Source organism: Myotis yumanensis, unplaced genomic scaffold (genome assembly GCF_028538775.1).
Source record: "Myotis yumanensis isolate MYYU_CA2020_CCGP unplaced genomic scaffold, mMyoYum1.0.hap1 SCAF_8, whole genome shotgun sequence".
In the NCBI taxonomy this organism is placed as follows: domain Eukaryota; kingdom Metazoa; phylum Chordata; class Mammalia; order Chiroptera; family Vespertilionidae; genus Myotis; species Myotis yumanensis.
In genome coordinates, this window is record NW_027223759.1 from 85,182,397 (window position 1) to 85,204,912 (window position 22,516).

Below are 22,516 nucleotides of genomic sequence, written 5' to 3' on the forward strand. Positions count from 1 at the left end.
ATTGAACTGCAACCCAGATATAGTCCTTGATCAGGAATCGATCCCATGACCCTCTGGTACATGGGCCAATGCTCCAACCAATGAGTCACACCAGCCAGGGCAAGATCTTTATTCTTTTTTTAATATAACATTTATAGCTATAAATTTCCCTACAAGCACTGCTTCAATCACATTCCATACGTTTTGGTATGTAATATTTTCATTTTTATTTATCCCAAATTATTTTCTATTTCTGTTGTGATTTCTTCTTTGTCCCGTGGTTACTTGAGAGGTGTTGCTTGATTTCCACATATTTGTGAGTATCCTAAATTTTCCTATCTTTTTGTTGTTGTTGTTAATCCTCACCCAAGGATATTTTTTCCATTGATTTTTTAAAGAGAATGGAAGGGAGGGGAAGGGGAGAGAAAGAGAATCATTGATGTGGGAGAGACACATTGAGTGGTTGTCTCCCACATACACCTGGACCAGGGCCAGGGACTAACCTGCAACCCCTGTACATGCCCTTGATCGGGAATCCAACCTGCAACCCTTTGGTGCCCAGGCAGACACTCTAACCATTGAGCAATGCTAGCCAGGGCACTTTTTTGGGGGGGTAATTTTATACCATTATGGTTAAAGAACATGATTTATATGATTTTGATCCCTTTAAATTTATTGCAACTTGTTCTATGGCCTAGCATATTTTTCCTAGAAGATGGTCCATGTGAGCTTGAGAAGAATATAGATTTTGCTATTGTTGAGTATAGTGTTGTGTGATGTCTGTTACAGGTCTAGTGGGTTTATATTGTTGTTCAAGACTTCTACTTCATTGTTAACCTTTTGCCTAGTTCTATTTAGTATTAAGACTAGGGTTTTGAAGACTTCAATTATTGTCTATTCCTCCCTTCAATTCTTTCAGTTTTTGCTTCATGTATTTTGAGGCTTTTTCTTAGGTGCATATCCTATCTAATAAAAGAGAAACATGGTAATTAGCCGTACATCGCTATCCTTCCCATTGGCTAATCAGGGTGATATGCAAATTAACTGCCAGCCAAGATGGCGGCCAGCAGCCAGGCAGCTTAAAGCGTACAGGAGACTTGCTTGCTCCAGTGACTCGGACTCCAACGTTCCCCGCCTGACTTGCCGGCCTCTCAGCTGCAATTCTAAGCAACTATGTTGCTAATATAGAAGCTAAACAAAACCCCAGAAACTTGCTTTAGTCAGCCAGGCTTCAGCCAACTGGACCGCAACATTGTATCAAATACAGAAGGTAAACAAAGGCCAGAAACCTGCTTTCAGCAACAGAAGCCTCAGAGCTAAAGCTGGCCCAGAATAAAAAAAGAAAAAAGAAAAAAAGGAGCAGTTGGGAGCTTCAGTCACCCGCCAGCCTGAAAACAGCCCTCAGCCCCTCACCCAGACTGGCCAGGCACCCCAGTGGGGACCCCCACCCTGATCCAGGACACCCTTCAGGGCAAACCAGCCGGCTCTCACCCGTGCACCAGGCCTCTATTCTATATAGTAAAAGGATAACATGCCTCCCGGCACCGGGATCAGCGGAGCCGCGAGGCCTCCTGGCACTGGGATCAGCATGACGGGGCAGCGCCCAAACCCCTGATCGCCTTGCAGCTCTGTGTGTGACGGGGCAGGGCCACAACCTCCCTATCCGCCCTGCTCTATTTGTGACAGGGGAAGGTGCCCCAACCCCCTGATCAGCCCTGCTATGTGCCTGATAGGGGGAAGCTCCCCAACCCCCTGATCGCTCTGCGGCTCTGTGTGTGACAGGGTGCGGCGCCCCAACCCCCTGATCAGCCCTGCTCTGTGTGTGACGGGGTGCAGCGTCCTAACCCCCTGATCGGCCCTGATCTGTGGGTGATAGAGGGCAGTGCCCCAACCCTCCCCACGGGCCCTGCTCTGTGTGTGTTGGGGTAGAGCCATAACCTCCCCATCGGCCCTGCCCTGAGTGTGACAGTGGCGGTGCCCCAACCCCCTGATCGCCCTGCTCTGTGGTGATAGAGGGCGGCACCCCAACCCCCTGATCTGCCCTGCTCTGTGTATGACGGGGTGGTGCCCCAACTCCCCTATCGGCCCTACTCTGTGAGTGACAGGGTGGAGCTCCCCAACCCCCTGATGGGTCCTGCTCTGTGCGTGACAGGGGGCGGTGCCCCAACTCCCCTATTGGCCCTACTCTGTGAGTGACAGTGGGGAGCTCCTCAACCCCCTGATCGGCCCTGCTCTGTGCGTGACAGGGGGGAGCTCCTCAACCCCCTGATGGGCCCTGCTCTGTGCATGACAGGGGGGAGCTTCTCAACCTCCTGATCGGCCCTGCTCTGTGCCTGACAGGGGTGAGCTCCTCAACCCCCTGATCGACCCTGCTCTGTGCGTGACAGGGGGGAGCTCCTCAACCCCCTGATCGGCCCTGCTCTGTGTGTGACAGGATATGGAGCCCCAACCCCCCTGATGGGCCCTGCTCTGTGCATGACAGGGGCAGCGCCCAAACCCCCTGATTGGTCCTGCTCTGTGCATCACAGGGGTGGCGCGGCAACCTCCCCATCGACCCTGCCTTGAGTGTGACAGGGGGCGGTCCCCCAACCCCCCAATCGGCCCTACCCTGAGCGTGACTGAGGGTGGCATCGCAACCTCCCAATCCGCCCTGCTCTGTGCATGACAGGGGGCGGCTCCCCAACTCCCCCATCAGCCCTGCTCTGAGCCCGACCAGGGGCTGCACCTAGGGATTGGGCCTGCCCTCTGCCACCCAGGAGCAGGCCTAAGCCAGCAGGTCATTATATTTTGAGGGGTCCCAGACTGCGAGAGGGCACAGGACGGGCTGAGGGACCCCCTCTACCCCCCGAGTGCACAAATTTTTGTGCACCGGGCCTCTAGTATGTTTATAATTGTTGGATTCTTTTGTTATGATAAAATTAGAGGCCCGGTGCATGAAAATTCATGCACTGGAGGAGGGGTCCCTCAGCCCAGCCTGCCCCCTGTGACAGTCTGGGAGCCCTCAGGGGCGGGAGGCGATCCAGCGATCAGGGGAAGGCAACACCCCCATCACACCTCTGCTGCTTCCACTGCTGGCAGCGCAGGCCTCGGCCGGCCCTGGTTACCTGCACCTTGGGCCTGCCCTGGGCGGCTGGGGGGCTGAGGGGACTGGGGGACCCCAGAAGCAGGCTCGTGGCAAGGCCGGGCCTGCCTGGAGGCGGGGCTGAGGGGACTGGGCACTGCCATCTTGTGGCCCTGGGCGCCGCCATCTTTGAGGGCAGGGCAGCAATTAGCATATTCCCTCCTTATTGGCTCTGGGTGCCGCCACCTTTGAGGGTGGGACAGTCCATTAGCATATTCCCTCCTTATTGGCTCTGGGTGCCGCCATCTTTGAGGGCGGGGCAGTCAATTAGCATATTCCCTCTTTATTAGATAGGATGTCTCTCTTTTTCTCTACTAACATTTTAATTTTAAAGTCTATTTTGTCTGATACAAGTATTTCCCATCCAGTTCTCTTCTGGTTGCTTTTCTATGGTATACTGTTTTCATCAAATTTGGGAGTTTTCAGCCATTATTTCTTCAAATTACCTTCTTGCATTTTTCTCCTGAGACTCCCATTATACATGTTGCTACAGTTAAAGGTGTCCTACAGTCTTTCTTTATTTTTCTTTTTTCTTTCCGTAGCTCAGACTAGATAATCTCACTTGACCTATATTCAAGTTACTTATTCTTCCGCCTGCTCAAATCCGCTGTTGTGTTTTCCTAGTGAATTTTCATTTTAGTTATTGTGCATTTCAACTCCAAAATTTCTAGGGTTTTTTTATAATTTCACTCTTGAATTATATTCTCTTATTTGTGGAGACATTGTTCTCATACTTTCCTTTATTTCTTTAGATTTGATTTCTTTATTTTCTGAACATATTTAAAATAACTGATTTAAAGTCTGTATTGTTGAGAGAGAGTTCATTTTCTTGGCTGCACCAGCCTGGAGTAGAGCTTCCACAACACTGAACTTGGGAAAATGGGAAAGGGGAGCAAATTGTGGCTTAATTCCAGGCTTGGCTCTTGAGAATTAGGAGATTTTCTTGAATAAATGTTTTTCCACTTGATATATGCCTTCTGATGACTTAAACAAAAATAATTGTCATTAGCTAAATCTTTGTTTTGCTGGGAGAGGATCCTCAACCCACCATTCTAGAAGTCCTACTTCTGATGAAGCAGTAAATTGTAATAGTGTATATTACATTATATAGTTTCAAATAATGCTTCTCAACCTTGATACGTATCAGGTTCCTGGAATGCCTGTTAAAATATCAGATTTAGGACATTAAAATCTATTTCTTTTTAAAATTTGTCTACACTGAGTATGGTCAGCCTCACCTTGATATGTTTTATTTAGTTTTTTTTCACCTAGAAAGCCATGCTGTGATTATTGATTCACCACAAAAGCACTCTGCTTTTTGAAAGGTATCCCTGAAATTTCTTTAGCTGTTGGTTATTTTGTTTTCTTTGGAGTTATATATAACCAGTGCTGTCAAGATAATGGTGGAGAAATGTTAGAGGTGTTCTGTATTTTTTTAACTTTTTAAATTTGTTTTTTGTTTGTTTGTTTGTTTAATAGATCATGTCTTGCTTTCCTGAAAGGGAAGCTAGGACAGAATATTAGATCTTAAAGAATATAACCTGGTGAAGTCAGCAGAAATATAAACAATTTGTAGTTGAAAAATTAAGTTTTTCATTATGTAAGTTTGTCATCCTTTAAAATTTTTTTGAAATACACATTTCTGACTAGAAAATGAGTGACTGTATAGTTTCCTAAAATTAAAATTAATTTAACTTTAATAATGAATTTTTTTCTTGAGTAATGAACACATTAGAAATGGGATATTTAAGTGATGATACTTTATTCTTTTTTTATTAGAATAAACTTTTAGAAATGAAAGTGGTGGTTGGGGGGCACTCAGCTCTCCTGACTGAAGGTTATTGAGCATTACTCCATGAGAGCTTGAGAGCCTGAGCTTGGACTGGCATGAATGCCCTTTTAGTCTTGCCCTTGTAGTTCTGTTTGCATGAACAATTTTGCTCCAGTGAACCGTGGAAAACAGTAGGTTTGAAAAGGCAAAACTATTTGACCTAAAAAGCTTCTTGACCTTGTACTGTGCCAGTTTGAATAACAAATTTTTTAATTGGCTGATGTCAGTCATTTTACTTGTACTATTTTAGCTTCTGTTTTCTTGTGAGTCTTGACTAATAATACAAAGTATCTTAAGAGGTGACATTTTAAAAGATCACATTTTTGTACAGGCTTTCCATAGAATTTTTCAGACAGAAAAGAGAGGAAAAGAAGAAGGTGGAGGAGATGATGAATAGAGGTGGTATAAAAGCAACAGGTGTCAGTATTGCAGGTAATCCTTTAAAAGGGGAATCTTAGATTATGTCAGTAGTGAGAAGTCCTCCTACTTTCATATTAGTGGAGTTGAAAGAATCTGTATTATTATGAGAAAATAGTACTTTCAACATTTCAAATTGTTTGAAATCAGAGAGCTCTGATCCAGTTAACATCAGTTATTTAAGTCCTTTTTCCTCATATTATTATTCATCTTTTATCCATCACTTCCTGGGGTTATTCCCAGTTTAAGGAAAAGCTCCAGAGAGTAATTTAGGGGACCATAGAGTAGCGAGTCTAATTTCTGTACCAAGCAGGTTGGATCAGATTTCATTGATAATTTGGGATTATTGGTTACTTAAACCAGCATATAATGTACTCTGAGAAGAGCAACATTATTAGTAGTAAAAATAACTCATGCCTGACATGTATATTTTTACATTTGCCTTGGCAACAGATCTACATTAAACAATATTTGGGGGAGGGGCGGGGTTTCAGTTAATTTTATTTATCAGTGTTCTTTGTGCTTTGCTATTATTAATTAATTTAATATTCCTAATAGTTTCATGCAAATGAAGAACCTGAGATTCTGAGAGTAAGAGCTAGTGCTGTGGCTTGGATTTGAATCCAAGCAATGGTAGTGCAAATTCTGGTGACTCAACTTATAATAGAGATGTAATTAATTTAAAAATAGTGTGAAATGGCCCTGGCTGAGTGGCTTCGTTGGTTGGAGCGTCATCCTGTATACCTATACATCCTGGTCAGGGCATATACCTAGGTTGTGGGTTTGATCCCTGGTTGGGGTGCATATAAGAACAACCGACCAATGTTTCTCACATTGATATTTCTCTCTGTCTCTCCCCCTTCCTCTCTCTAAAATTAATAAAAACATATCCTCGGGTGAGGATTAAAAAACAAACAAACATAAAATGACTTCCTTCATCACTCAGCCTTTTAGCAAGACTTTTTCATTTGTGAGTTCTTTTTTTTTAATCCTCACCAGAGGATATTTTTTTCCATTGATTTCTAGAGAGAGTGGAAGGGAGGGAGGAGGGGGAGAGAGAGAAAGAGAAAACTCAACGTGAGATAGACACATCGATTGGTTGCCTTCCACATGCACCCCTACCAGGGCTGGGGAACCTGCAATTGAGTTACACACCTTTGATCGGGAATCAAACCTGCAACCCTTCAGTCGTTGGGCCAATACTCTATTCACTGAGCCAAACTGGCCAGGGCATGTGAATCCTTTTTTAATTAGTTGTCTTTCATCATTAGATAGTTTTTGTTTTGCTCTTACTCCTCTAAGAAAGGCTCCTGGATGCTGCATTCAGAGTTTGTTGGTGATTGATAAGCTTTGCCTATTTCCTTGTATTAGAAAGACATCTTGTCTGGGTATAATATTCTTGAGTATTGCTATTGGGAAGTCTGTGCCAACCTGATACTAACAATAATTGGCTTTTAAATCTCCTTTGGGGTAACTGAAATATTCTTTACTTGTTCTCGAAGGTCAGTAATTTAACAATAAAGGGCTGAATGTATTTAATCTGTATCTCATTTTTTCTGGAACACGGTGCTCATTAAATCTTATTTTTAAAACGATTTTATGTTGTTTATTTTTGCATGTATATGTGTTTAAGAGGTATTCTTTTTTTAAATTAATTTTTAGAATCCTCACTTGAAGATATTTTTTCCATTGCTTTTCAGAGAGAGTGGAACGGAGGGGGGAGGGGGAAAGAAAGAGGGGGATAGGAAGAGAGAAACATTGCTTGGTTGCCTCCTGCACATGTCCCAACCAGGGCCAGGGATCAAACCTACAACCCAAGTACATGCCCTTGAATGGAATCAAACATGAGACCCTTCAGTGCACAGACCAACACTAATCACTGAGCAACACTGGCCAGGGCACTCATTAAATCTCATTACTTTATCATTTTCAAGGAACTTTTTAAATAACTTTGAACAAAATTTTTGTTACCTTAGTTGAATTCTTTACTTTAGAATACTAATTATGCTAATTCTAGAGGGTCTGAAAGTATCCTCTCTTCCTTCATTTTATTGTGGTATTATTTCCTTTTTGAGTTCTTATTTCATTGAATGTTTGTTCTTTTTTTTTTTTAGCAGCTGTTTTGAGTTTTCCTATTTATTTTGTTGAACTATAGCTTTAGGTTTTTTAAGTGCTTTGTGAGAGGCAGGGAAGAAAATGAGTGAAATTAAAAATTTTAAAACATATTAATAAGTCACTTGAATGGAAAGGTATACAGAGAAGTTTCTAACTTTATACTAAGGCCTTTTGAGTTATAAAATGGTGAGCTATTGCTGACACTGGAAAATCTTGAGAGGGTAAGAATATACAAAAGAAGTGACAGATAAGATTATGTATGTGTTTGTGCTTAATGCCTTGAATTTAAGGCATCAGTTGTGCTGCTATCTTTATTTTGTCATCTTTGAGATATATTGTCCAGTGAATAAACAAGATTAGTAGTACATCTAAAACACATTTAGTACATCTAAAGAACAATTAAAATACAATTAAAGCACAATTAAAATACATGGAAATACCAAATAAGCAGACTATAGAAAAAGCAAGTGTGTGCTTATAGAAGCAAATGTTTTCTGGGCACCTTACATCTTTGTTTTTTTTGTTTGTTTGTTTGTTTGTTTTTTAAATATATTTTATTGATTTTTCACAGAGAGGAAGGGAGAGAGATAGAGAGCTAGAAACATCGATGAGAGAGAAACATCAATCCGCTGCCTCCTGCACATCTCCCACCAGGGATGTGCCCGCAACCCAGGTACATGCCCTTGACCGGAATCGAACCTGGGACCCTTCAGTCCGCAAGCCGACGCTCTATCCACTGAGCCAAACCGGTTTCGGCACATCTTTGTTTTAATCAACAGTAATTTTTTTCTTTATTTGAAACAAAATTAATGTACTTAAAAATAGAGCTACTTTCATTGTCATCTGACAACATGAAGCCCTATATATGGTTTTTAATAGATTTTAATGGATCTTTCTCCCTTACAGTGTTCACAGTAATGTTTCAACTCAAAATAATGGCTCTCAACAGGTAAGTCTTCTTAATATTAAACTTCTAAAGCACTAGAACACTGTACTTAATTATTACAGAAACTAGTATTTTATTAATTGAATTTCATAGTGGTATAACTGGGAGAGTTTTTTCTTTTACTTATCTCTAAAGTGACTCAGTAATGTGAAACCCTCTTTTATTTTCTCTAAGATGTTGTGAATAGAACAGGTACTCTGTAAAACTTTCTATTTCTGTAAATCCTATAAAATACTAATATTCAGTTAGATTACTATCTATCTTCAATGTGACATATAACAGTCAAGCATTTATTTACATTGTATTTGTTGACTATGTAGATATTATTCCATTGTAATGTTCTTTTAATTGGTGAAGGAATTTTTTTATCTAGGCAAGATAAATGATTTTTATAACTTGTGTCCAAAGGCTTGGGGTATGAGATCTACTCTGCTGGGGACTTCTTCCATTCCCTCTGGTCCCGCGTTGGTGGAGATAGAAAATCTTCCAAGGAGTCCTGGAACAGACCAGCATGACAGGAAATGGTTTGTTAGCTCCTTAAGCCTAAAGAAAATGTTGCTTGCTTATTGGTATTATAAGTTCCCAGCTATAACTGTAGAGTACTTTAAATGATTGAAAGCAAATTATTCATATTTGTAAGCTGAAAAGAGGCATATTATTAAGCAGTTATTGGGATGGGAAAAATAAGAGCTATGGATAAAGAAGCTCTGGAGTGTAGTTGTCTAAATGAAGAACATCAGACAGCTCTCCTTACTTTGGTTAGCATGATCTGGGAGTTTTGATTTCAATAATAGTCAATAGAACCTTTTCCCAGATCCATGAGGAAAATATGTTTGTTAACATGTTATTCCATACAACATGGTGCTACTCTTTGGTTGTATTTTCTTCATTAAAGACTGTAGATAAAGGCATAAGAGAAACATGATTATAGTCCAATAAAACAAAGCATGAAATACTCCTGATGACAGGGAAGATACTTCATTTGTTTAGATTTCCAGGGTTTTGTTTTGTTTTTTAGGTTGATAGTAAGTATACAAATATGGATACTTTGTGGCTTATTGGGTTAACCTGTGGGGTTCATTTTTCCCCCAATTAAATGTATGTGGCTTGGGACGCTCCTTGGGAATTATGTGATTGACTGGTCGTGTTGGTTGCATCATCTGTTCAAATTTTGTGTCTATGAAATGAACTTTGATAATTCATAGGATTTTTTTTTCTCTCTCTCTCTCTCTCTTTTTTTTTTCTTGCTCTTAGTTTTACTACCTGAAATCTAATGAGTTTCTGTGGTGATCTCAAGGTTTTGGTCAGCTTTCTGTGCAACCAGTTCTTCCTTCATGGTGGTGGGTCCACAGTGGTTGGTGATCATTTTCAGTCTTTCCTATGTAATTGTGATTCGCTGTTATTTTGGCTTAACTAACTGCAAGGTGCTTTGCTCTTGATGGTTGGGCATATTTTTACTTCAGCTCCAAATAACTTGATTAGTTTCTGAAATTGAGGGCATCTACCCTATTATTTTTTCTTTCTACTTGAGAGTGTGGTGGGGAGGACTCTGTGTGTGTCATGTGGGCACAACACACTTAAAGTATGAATAGTGAGGCTTCTAAATGTCAAATTTTAGTCTTTTTTTTTTAAGCCATTAAGAGTTTTTTCAATTTCTTATTGAAAACACAGCTCCAATAAGCAGCTATGTTTTATCTCCTTGATGTTATCACCAAATCCTATTAGCAAGGGAATGTAGTACTTCTGGGACTTCAACTATAAAAGAATTTTCTTTCTTTTTTTAAAATATATTTTATTGATTTTCTTACAGAGAGGAAGGGAGAGAGATAGAGAGCCAGAAACATCGATGAGAGAAGAAACATCGATCAGTTGCCTCCTGCACACCCACCACTGGGGATGTGCCCGCAACCAAGGTACATGCCCTTGACCGGAATCAAACCTGGGACCTTTCAGTCCGGAGGCCGATGCTCTATCCACCGAGCCAAACCGGCTAGGGCAAGAATTTTCTTAATACATGCTTATCTTTTATATTACTATGGAACAAGAGTCTGATTTCTTTGCATCCTGTATTGTAACACTAAATCTTTACTGAGGTTTCCAATGTTTATGCATACATATTTAAATCTATTTAATTAGCTCCTTTGGTGCAGCCTTTATAAAGAGAGAATATTGAATCTGAGCATATTGACTTAGAAGAAAAATGAAAAATTTGGAGCTGTGTTTCCTTCCTTTATGTAATTTTGCTGTGACCTCCCTAGCTGAAATGGAGTAAAGTGATGATCTTTAAAATCTAATCAGCCTCAGAGTATGTCAACAGTGGCACGGAATAATACAGAACCGACGTGTCTTGGCATTAATGGATTCCCCAGCCCTAATTTAAAATGCATTCCATATTTCATTCTTTGTTTCTGCATGCTTTGATTCTTAATACTTTTAAATGACTATAAAAGTCCTCCTTTAGAAAGTGATACATTAATAACATTTAGAAATGTTCCCTAGGTTTGAACAGTTGGGCAGGACAATGGACTCTTTTCTGTTTCTGGCAGACAATGTTTAACTAATTTTATGTAAACCTACTCTCTGTCCAGTTCTTTAGCTTTTTCTTCCTAGTGTCTTGTAAATGACACCATTATTGCAGTGAATGATTTGGTATAGCATTAACTTAGAATTATCCAATATGTATCATCCTTTGAGATACAATTCTTTTAAATCTTTAAATTATTTATTAAAAAACTGAATACTATTTGGAGAACATAAACCTAATTTAATTTCCTAAATTTTCAGAGACCCTGTATTGAGGGTCATGAATTTTATGGGTTATATCTAATGAACAAATTGTATTTCAGTTGAAGGAAAGGAGATGATTTTATTGTAAAAAACTTTTAGCCAGTTTTTTCAGTTTTCCTAAGGAAAAATAGTGAATATTTATGTTTTGGTTGAGTTAGAAAAAATACTATATTTAAATATCTTTAAATATGTTTTATAATTGGGGTTATTTTTTTTTATTTGTAGTCATCTTAAGTATATGCTGCCCTTTTTTGCCATGTCATAAAACCCTGATTTTCTGAACCTTGGTAAATGTTTTCTTTCTACTGGAGGACTCTGATAATTTCTAACCAGGAATTGCTTGTATGCATGTTTCACTCTCATAGTTCTATAGGCCTGTTCTATAGCACTGTGTGTAAAAGGCATCTAATACAGTTATTAAATCTATTTCTTGGAGGGGGCTTATAATCTCATCACATTACCTGTACCTGTTGAATTTCATTCTAAGCTCCCGTGAACTTTGATTATAGAAGGAATAATGGTTCTCTTGTTAATTGAGAACATAGATGTAAAATTACATGGCCTCTCAGCATAGATTTAAAAACAAAAAAAACACACCTCATTCTGAATTTTGTTTCCTGGATTTCACTTAATTTATGAGATCACTTAATTTGAGGAATAATTTTCAAAATTGCCCTTTTTTATATGTGCCTTTATCTTTATGTAGAATTGCTCTATGACATATTTTAACTAAGTTGATTATAAATACTATTTATTAGAACCTCAAAGAGCATTTCTGCCTTGATTTTGATAGCAACATCAAGGACAGATACAGAGTGTCTTGCTCTCTATGAAATTTTTTCTTTATTTAATTCACTTAACAGACTGATTACTTATACATATTTTCATATTTACATTTTTCACTACATGTAACTTTGTGGGATTTCCCCACCTTTGTTATTCTTGAATGTGCTTGCATGGAGTTGTTGATAACTGCTTGTAGCAGTGGTGCATGCTGGTCATTCTCTTTAATTACCTCTTACACATCAATTTTCTCCTATTCCTATTGACTAACTGTGCTCCCCTCCCACCCCCCAACCATCCAGGCTCTCTGCTGCCAGTGACTGCTGCCAACGTGGTGGAAACCAGTGGAACACAAGGGCCTTATCCCCGCCCCAGCCTGTTCATAGAAACTACACTGACTTTGTCCATGAGCACAATGTGAAGAATGCAGGAGTCCTTCATGATGTTCGTTTTCCCGGCCATGTAGCCATGACTGATATATGAGTGTTAAGCTTCTTAGACCTTGGGACTCTGTTGTGCAAGTTGATGGTATTTGTTCTCTGGTGCTTATTGGGGATTGATCATATTAGGAGAATTTGGGAGAAGTTATTTTATATTGAGTTACTAGTCATGTGGTGGTATTTGTAATGGAATTCTATGGAAGGGAAAAGGATCTGAAGAAGCTATATGCCATCAGTGATAATGACAAACGTTTTTGTGTTGAAAGAGCATGTATATCATTGTAATTTTAGAAAGGTTTTTCATGATTTTAACATGTTAACATATCACTCATAAGATGTCCAGGAGAAGGTTTGTGTTTGTGAACAAGCTGCCCATTTTTAACCCATCCCTTGCCATCCAAATAGATTGAAGTTAAAAGAATTGGACACATTAAAGGCACACAGAAGGAAGCATGTCCTGGCACAATATATCAGTATTTAGTGATATTTTTTCTTAAATGACCATGACCCATGCCTTAATTTCAGTTAAGTGCCCAAGATTTTATACTTTCAATTAATGTTTTTATTTAAAACACTTATTTTTTTTAATAAACACAGGTATTTTAATTTACTGAAAGGCCTAGAAATCACATTAATAATGTGAATCATGTAGGGAGATAAATCTGAATGGTTACTTTTGCATCATTAGCTACTTAACCACTGGTTAACTGAATAGTTCTATTAATACTGAATGGTGGTACAAAATGGAAAATTTATTTACTTTTGTCTTTTCAATTTTCTCTTTTATCTCATGTATCTGAAAGATTTCCCAGGTTTGCAATAGTCATATAATCTGGCCCTCTACAACCTTTAAAATAAAAGTCTGTATCACTTTTAAATGGATTGGATATATTACTATTTTTGATCCTTTATGAACTTCAAAGTACAATTATTCAAGCTCTTCGTCATAGTTCATAGAGGCAAATTAACAGAAAAAAGTACATTTCTGATGTAATGGGAACTGATGTAAGGGAAGCAATTCTTTTATTTATTTTTTTTACAGTTTTTAAAAAATTTTAACAAAATTTTTAATCTTTTAAACTATGTGTATAGTAATTTGAAGATATATTATAATTTGGGAATTTATAATACTTCAAGATAATGAAACTTTATTTTAAATAGCCTAACCGGTTTACCATCTTGCTTGCCTCAGAGGTCAGTCTTATCCCTCTTTGTTAGAAAAAGGTAAAGGTCTCAGAGGGCTTTATTAGTGGACTGTTGGTTGCAAATATAACTTGTATAGAAGACATAAGTTAGCAGAACTAAATAATATTTAGGTAATGAAATTTATAGGCAAGTTTCAATCTGAGTTTATCACGATCATATATGTATATGCCATGGATGCTCAAAGTATTCTTTAGTGCTCAGCGTGTCAGCATTTTGAAAAGCCCTAACTTAACTCTGGTGCCATGTCACATATAGAAATTTTTTGATATTTGCAACCATAGTAAAACAAAGACTTATATTTTTGATATTTATTTTATATATTTAAATGCCATTTAACAAAGAAAAATCAACCAAAAAAATGAGTTCGCGTGTCACCTCTGCATCCTGTTAATATGAACAGATCCATATCTTTAGACTTGCTGCCTACTGCTTAAGTTTGTCATCATTTAGTTTACTTAAAAATAGCCACTAATGTATGTCCCTCCTATTTTAGATTACGTAGCTCAGATTACAATTGTCAAGTATTGCTGATGGTTATTTCTTAAAAGAAAGGAATTTGAATCATAACATTTTAAGTACAGAAAGCCTGGTTTGTGCCATTCAAGAAAAGACTTCATGGGTGTGAATATGATTAAGAACCTACCATTTCTATAATAGAAGCCACAGAAGTATAATAATAACAAAACTTGTCTGCTCTTTTAGAAAGTCCTAAGGCTTGACTTCTCACACCTTAAAATTAATCAACCTCATAGGATTCTTAGCAGAATCCTAACTTTGGGAAATATGAGAGAATTGTAATTGAAAAGTAAGATCTTCAGTTTATATCAAAAGTGGTACTTTCTATACATAATTTGAGTTAATCAGTACTATTATATTTAAGTGATTGAAAAAATCACATCATGTTTTTTCTTTTCTTTGAAAACCTTATTATATAATAGTTCATTTGTAAATTCCTGATAATAGAAACTAGGTTGGAGGAATGATAGGGAGAGAAGGCAGCAAAGGGGTGGGGAAGTCAAGGGCTAAGACTGGGTGTTAGTAGAAACAAATTTGTCTGTTATAGAAGTTCCCATATGCTCCAGGATTTCATAACAGATATTGTGATTACTTTTTTTTTTGCTACTGGGAGTTTCAAGATGGATAGTCATGTTTCTAGAGCTATGAAGAATTAATAGGTAGCTCAACCTAAATAAATTAAATAGTAATCAGCCTATTTATATGCTTTTTTTTAAGCCTCACCCGAAGATATTTTTTCCATTGATTTTTTTTTTTTTTAGAGAGAGTGGAGGAGAGGGAGAGGAGGTGGGAGAAATAGAAACAGCGATGTGAGAGAAACGGTTGCCTCCTTAACACATCCCCACTGGGGCAGGAATCAAGCCTGCAACTCAGGTATGTGCCTTAACTGGGAATCAAACCTGCGACCCTTTGATCCAAGGGACCATGGTCTAACAATGGCCAGGGCTATACTCTGCATTTTATTGTGCTTAAAAAGTCAATGATCATACAGCCTTTTGACTAGAAGGAGCCATCACCACAGAACTTCAGGATCGTGTGATTCAACTTCCATGTCTTGGCTAATTTTATTTAATATAATGAATTTTCACATCTTAAATTAGGTTGGTTTATGTTCCAACCTAATGGTTATAGAGAGGAAAACCTACAAAAAAACAGCAAAGCTAGTGACCTTCACACTTTCACACATGAAAATAAACAAGCTTTAAAAAAAAGATTCTTTTGCTAGTAAAAACACTTCAAAGGAGTTTCTTTCTGATTATAGTCTAACCTTTCTACCTTGATAGGATATCATAGATATATTTAAATGAATTTATAGAGAAGAATAAACTATCCTATGTATATAATATGTCTGAATTTCTAAAAAGTAGCTAGTATATAAACATTCTTTTTTTCTTGAATTTATTGGGGTAACATTGGTTAATAAAATTATACAGGTTTCAGGTATACAATTCTACAATATATCATTTGTATATTGTATTGTTGACCACCTCAGGTCAAGTCTTCTTTTCATCACCATTTATCCCCCCTTTACCTTCCACCTCCCCTTCCCTCTGTCAAGCACCATACTGTTGTCTGTGTCCATGAGTCTTTTTTTCCCTCTTTGCTTAATCTCTTCACCCTTCTCACCCAGCCCCTAACACCCTCCCCTCTGTTAAACATGCTAATATTGTAATATCATCAGTATAATGCAACTCATCTTTTTTTGAGGGGAGGCTTTTTAAAATTTATTTAAAATACTGACCCAGAAAAATGTTATACACTTGGGTGAATCTTTATTGTTAAAACTATCCATGATGTAGTAGGTGCCACGTAAATATGTCAAGATATAAAACTGAAGTGTCTCCTGAATGGAGGATGGGGAGGCAGCTTGTTTCATAGGATAAAAAAATTAGCTGAGCTTTAATTATGGTAGTTTCTCTTATTTAGTAGATTTTTGCATATTTTTTGGTTGGGGCACTAATAATTATTTTGATTATCAACCTTCCTTTATCACTTTTATATGTCCTGATGTCATGCATTTCATCTTACAATCTTGCCAAAACAGGAAAATAGATGGAGGTTGTAAGGAGTGGAGGAGTATGATGTCTTTGGGTTTTGGGAGAAAGAATGTGGAGATGACTGGCTTTACAGGTATAAGGAGATTAATCCTCAACTTTGATCTCTTTTACTTCTGTATGTATTCACAGATGTAAATTGAAAAAGTTGGAGATGATTGATTGCCCCACATTTAGCACAGCTTTTTTTTTAATCCTCACCTGAGGAGTGAGGATATTTTTTCTATTGATTTTTAGAAAGAGTGAGTGGAAGGGAGTCAGGAGGGAAAAAGAGAGAGGGACAGAGGAGAGAGAGAAACATCGATGTGAGAGAGACACTTCGATTGGTTGCCTCCTGGATTGGTTGCCTCTTGCTTATGCCATGACTGGGGTTGAGGATTGAACCTGCAACCGAGGTATGTGCCCTTGACTGGGAATTGAACCCATGACCCTTCGGTCTGAGGGCCAGCACTCTATAATCACTGAGGCAAACCGGCTGGGCTAGTGCAGCATTCCTTGATGGTGGAAGCAGGAATCATTTGAACCATGGTACTTTAGCTGTTTTCGATGGGACATAGTCTTCATTTCTAAAACATAGTTCATTGTCTGGCTGGTGTGGCTCAATGGTTGAGCGTTGATCCATGAACCAAGAGGTCACTGGTTCAATTCCTGGTCGGGGGACATGCCGGTGTTTTGGGTTTGATTACCCAGTGAGGGGTGTACAAGAGGCAGTTGATCGATGATTCTCATCAGTGTTTCTATCTCTCCCTCTCCCTTCCTCTCTTTCTTAAAATTAATAAAAACATATAAAAAATAATATAGTTCATTGCTTTGAAATACCATTATTTTTTTGTCTCAGGCTTTGAATATTGGGTTTGAAAATAATATCAAGTTCATTAATTTATTTTATATCCTTTGTATGTGGAGCATTGCAGTATACATGGATTTGCAAAAATAAAAGCATCTTGCACCAATAATAATCTCTTTACCACCACATACTTCCTTTATTTTAATATAAACTATATCACAATTTAATATAAATTATTCTTTGCTTCTGGAATTGTTGTGAGTGCACATGGGATGCTTTTACATAAGAGATAGAATTTGAAGCGGCTTCTGAGGTACAGAAACCTCTGCCTCTGTCCCTCTCTGTGCCTCTGTCTTACATATAAAATGGGATTTCTCATATTCTGTCTAGATACTCTGGATCATGTGAATTTAGGTATAATCTTCCTCAGCTCCTTGTTTTGAAGGACATAAAAATTTCTCATCCTCTCTTTATTTAAATTAACTTTTACTTTAGTCACATGAAGTCATTGTGAGAATTTTGTCTTGCTCAGTTGACATTAACCTTGGTATAGACACTAGGACATGAAGAATGTCACTTTCAATAGAAAATATGTTACGTACCTTCATTTTTTCCTTTAGTTCTTGACCATTGCTAAGGCGTAGTACACTTTACTTGCTTTGAGCTCTTCAGGCTGGTGGGGAGGATTGTAATCTTAGCCCTCTCAGATAATTAGTGAAGAGAAAACATCAAAAGAAATTGGTGAAAGGAAAAATAATTGTGTTTTTTTTAATGATACATTTTTATTTTTATACTGAAGCAGGAAAACACATGTTCCTGTTTTTCTAAAGGGATTGTTCTCACAAATTTTTTATTAGGTATTACCTAAGCCTCCGTGTTCCTAACAACAAGCCGTGGCCTTAATTCTAGGTGCTTGAGTGAACTTTTTACAGTTTGTTCCTGAAAACTGGCCAACACTTTGTTTATACTGGCATGGAGAAGAGATGCCTGACTTGAAGAACAGCATTCTCCAAGGAGTGTGACTGCAGCCTCCCTTAGTGGTGTAATAAACCTATACTTCCTCCTCTTAAAAACAGGTTCAGCAGCTGCAGATCTTGTTTTCTGTTGTTGAGGAAATTTTTATTTGTTTAGCTTTTAACTAATTTTAGAAAAGAAAGAAGAATGAGATATGCCAGTGTATGGTTACAATTTGACAGAAGTTGCAGATTCCTTAATGAAGGTTTAGCTTATTGATTGGTTATTGTAAATATTAAATTAATAATTTAAATTATTAGGGGTGGAATAAAAGAAAAGAATGAAAGATAAGAGATGATAATCAGAAGATAATTGCTGGCCTGATTTGCCTTGTGGAACTAGCCAGAGAAATTAATGGAAAACATCCCAGGATTTAAATTACCACTAGAATATATACCATTACACAAAAGAGTTTTTTATAACAAAGCTATGTTTGTAGCCCAGCCATTAGCTGTAGTGATTATCTTATATAATAAAAGGCTAATATACAAATTGTCCCCTGGACTAGGAGTTCGATTCGGAGTTTGACCAGGGGGCAGGGCCGGCCAGCCAACCACCTGCAGCCCCTCCCCCCAGCCAGCCCCATCCCCACCGCTACTCGGCCCCTCCAACCCCAATCGGGCAGGGCCAGCCAGCCAACCTCCCACGTCCCCTCTCCTCAGCTGAGCCGGCTGGACCCCACCCATGCACGAATTCGTGCACCTGGCCTCTAATTATAAACTCCCCAGGAGTTTAGAGATAAAACATAATATTAACAATTTACATTAATTCTGAGGGCAACATCAGCAAAACTTGAAAGTCTTTAGAAAGAGCTGGGAAATATGGGTACTGGAGAATATCCAGATTATCACTAATTGGAACTTCACAGCCTTGTTGGAGCAATAAATTACAGATATTTAAGTGCAATGGAAAGTTATTAAATATCAACCTGAGGAGTTTGGATTTGGTAAGGAAGCCTGGATTAATCTTTGCAAGTTGTTAAATAAGAGATTTTGGGCATCTTATACTCTTTTCTTATTCACCTCATTCTTTGTTGAATACCTACCAGAGTATCTCTTTATTCTTCACTTCCTTACACATAATCACTTATAATTACTTTTTTGTAAGAACCCTCAAACTTCCTGACCCTTCCCCTGTTGTGCACATTTTGTTAAATCCATCTCTCTACTGTGCATGTAATGTAGGTGGTGAATGTGAAATGTATCATTGTTGAATGGTCTCACTTTAAATTTAGGCCTCTAAGCTCAAGTAGGCCTTCAGTGCTGCCTGAAATCCTATCACATTTCCTTTATTCATTCTACTATGCTGGCAGGGATTTCTCCTATTTCAAACCTCCATCACCTCCTCACTTCTCACTCTCTACTCCTCACTCTCAGCTAATGACCTTGCTTCCAATGTTTTATTGAGAAAATAAGTAACCAGAAGAGATCTTCTATACACACCCACCATCTTCTTAATTAACATATTTCCATTTGGTCATAGATGCTCTTTTTCCTTTCCTTTGTTCTAGGTGAACTGCCTATGCTCTTGCCCACCTTTTCATGTGTCTATTAGATCTGGACTCTTAGCTACTCAGGAACATTATTCAGCAATTCCCTCTTTACTAGAAAATTCTCATCAGCACAGAAATAATCTATGACATCTCACATCATTAAAAAAACACCTTCCCTGAATCCACCTCTTCTTGACTGCTGCCCCACTTCTCCTTCTGATGAGGGAATTGTCTGTACTTAACTGCCTCTTCTTTCCTCATTCTGTTTTAACCCGTTCCAATCAGACTTTGTTTCTGCTAAGCCAGTAAGTGTGGTTGTGCAGTCTGTGCACTGCACAAGAGCGCCACATTCAAGACAGTGTTCACATTTATGACAAACGTTTCCAGTAGGTGGCACTAAATTTCATGTTCTCTTAAATTCAGTATATGACAATTTTGCAAAAGATGGAAGTAAAGGTCTTTAGGCGGAGCATTGTTTAAATCCGTACAGATGCTCTGCATAGTCTAGTGCAGTGGTTCCCAAACTTATTTGGCCTACCGTCCCCTTTCCAGAAAAAATATTACTCAGCACCCCCTGGAAATTAATTTTTTTTAAATTTTAATATCAATTAAACAGAAAGATATATGTATTAATGTTTCTACCTTTTTCGTAAAATATAATAAAGGTGTAAATTAGAAACATTGATGTTCGAAATTATGAAACTATTTATTGAACTCAGAATAGAAAGGTAATACAAAAAAAGTTAAAACAAATGCACCTGTGGCCATCACCGCCCCCCTGGATCGCTGCAGCGCCCACCAGGGGGTGGTAGCGCCCACTTTGGGAATCACTGGTCTAGTGTTACACTATCATTCCACCAAATAGCTTTTGTTAGTTCACAGATGACCTCCACATTTCTAATCTCACAATCTTCAGTCATGTTACTGGCATTCAAAACAGTTGCTCACTTCCTTCATGAAATGCTTTCTTCACTTAGCATAGGGACACTATTCTCAATAACTGGCTAACCTCACTAACCATTTTTAGTCCCCTTTGTAGTTTTTCCTATGTCCCTAACCCCCTAAACTTTGTCTTAGGACTTTTTCTGTAATAACTCTTATTCTTGGTAATCTCATCATCTAGTATTATGATTTTAAATATCCTTAGACTGGCAGTTTTCCATTTTATGTCATTAGCCTGCACCTTTTTGTTTCCAAACTTACATATCCAACTGCCTAAATGTCATTTCTACTCAGATATCTAATATAGGCACCTTAATTTATAAAACCTTTTTATTTTGAAATAACTTGAGGCTTATAGAACAGTTGCAAAGATAGTGCGGAGAGCTCTCTCAACCTACATCATTAGTTTCCCCTAATGTTAACATCCTATATAACCATGTCAATGGGATTGTTAACAAAACTAAGAGATTAACATTGGTACAATGATACTAAATTATGGACCTTATTCAGAGCTCACTGTTCCAAATGTTCCCAGTATCTGATCCAAGATCCTATGTGTTTTAGTGCCCTCGCATCTGTGACAAGGCATTCCATTTCTTTGGTGACCTTTTGAAGAGTACTGGTCAGATGCCTTGTAGTCCCTCAGTTTGGGTGTATGTAATGTTACCTGTGATTAGAATGAGGCCATGAATTTGGGGATGGAAATACTAGAGAGTTGTGATACTGAGACATCTCAATTACAATATGTTCAAAATGGAACTACTGATTTCAGTATTTTTAATCTGTAGTTTTTTCTAGGTCAGTAATTGGCAGTTCCTGTTAGTAAGCCAATGTGTCTCAGACTCCACTCCAAACTTACTGAATCAGAAACTCTGGAAATGAGGCCTAGCAGTCTGTTTTATGTGCCCTCCTGGAGATCCTAATTCACACGGAAGTTTGAGAAGCACTCGCTTAGATCATAGCACCTAATAATCTCTTGACTCCTCTTTGTCTCTACTCAGTAGTCAGTAAATTCTGTCAGTTCTTTCTTCAAACTATATCCACAATCCACCACTTGTCATCATCTCTTGTGCTCCAACCCTTGAAACATATACTATCATTCCTTACCTCTCACTTGGTTCCCAGCCATTATCTTTGCTTCTCCACTGTCTCATATTCCCTAGGCAGCTACGGTGATTGTGAGTTAGATCACAACATTACTCTGCTCACACCTTGCAGAGGTCCTCATCTCACCAAGACTAAAACTCCAAATCCTCATCTTGACAAAAACATTTTTCCCATCCTTTCCCATCCCATCCCTTCTCTTGACCTCGCTCACTTGCCTCTAAAGACTTGCTCAAATATACCAAGCATGTTCCCTCCAAGGATCTGTTCTTTTCCTTTTGCCTGCATATTCCTCCCTTAAACATCTTATGGTTTATTCTGACACCTTTAGGTTTCTTATCAAAGAAGCCTTTTCTGAGCTCTCTCAGGATAATCATGACCCCCAAGTCTCCTTGGCATTCACTATCTCCTTTACCTTGCTTTGCTTATTATCTCACTTCATTTTACATATTATAGGTTTGTTTGTCATCTGTACATTCAATAGAATGTGAGCTTCGTAAAGGGAGAGCATTTATTTTGTTTACTCTTCTACCCCTGGAGCTTGGCTCAGCACTCTATAAATATTAGTTGGTTGATTGAATGAATAAATGAATACCATGCAGGTCTTGGCACATTTGGTGATGCAGAAATAGTCAAAATGCTCTCTCTGGCTGCTGCAACCTTTTGTGGCATGGGTTCAGGATCTGAAGGAGGGGCCGACGCATAAATGAAAATATTATACAAGAAGTATGAATTTAGAAAGCATGGGGGGCCAGGTGGAGACCTCTCTCTTGGAGAGGCACCCTGAAACCTGGCCTTATCTGCTTTTTATTCAGTTTAAGATACACATCTTGCCCTCAGTAAAGCACGGCAAATAGGTAGCAGACACACCATCTCCAAGGTCAATAAAGATCAATAAGGTTCAGTAAACATTTACTTTGAGGCTATTAACTCAGGAAATTGCTTCAAGCCACCGCTATCTCAACAGAACAATGGTGCTTGG

At 38.5% G+C, this 22,516-nt stretch overlaps 1 protein-coding gene across 4 annotated transcripts in view; it reads left to right on the forward strand.

Annotated features, from left to right (window-relative positions):
- EPB41L5 (erythrocyte membrane protein band 4.1 like 5) overlaps nucleotides 1–22,516 on the forward strand; it is a 169,841-nt gene that overhangs the window by 74,069 nt on the left and 73,256 nt on the right. For 3 of the 4 annotated variants that reach the window (XM_070423144.1, XM_070423145.1, XM_070423146.1), the window contains exons 15-16: nucleotides 8,370–8,412; nucleotides 8,818–8,933. In XM_070423144.1, coding sequence (XP_070279245.1) covers nucleotides 8,370–8,412; nucleotides 8,818–8,933 — 159 coding nt within the window. Of the gene's footprint in view, nucleotides 1–8,369; nucleotides 8,413–8,817; nucleotides 8,934–12,281; nucleotides 12,747–22,516 lie in introns of those variants that run through there. The other variant, XM_070423147.1, reaches the window with a different exon arrangement.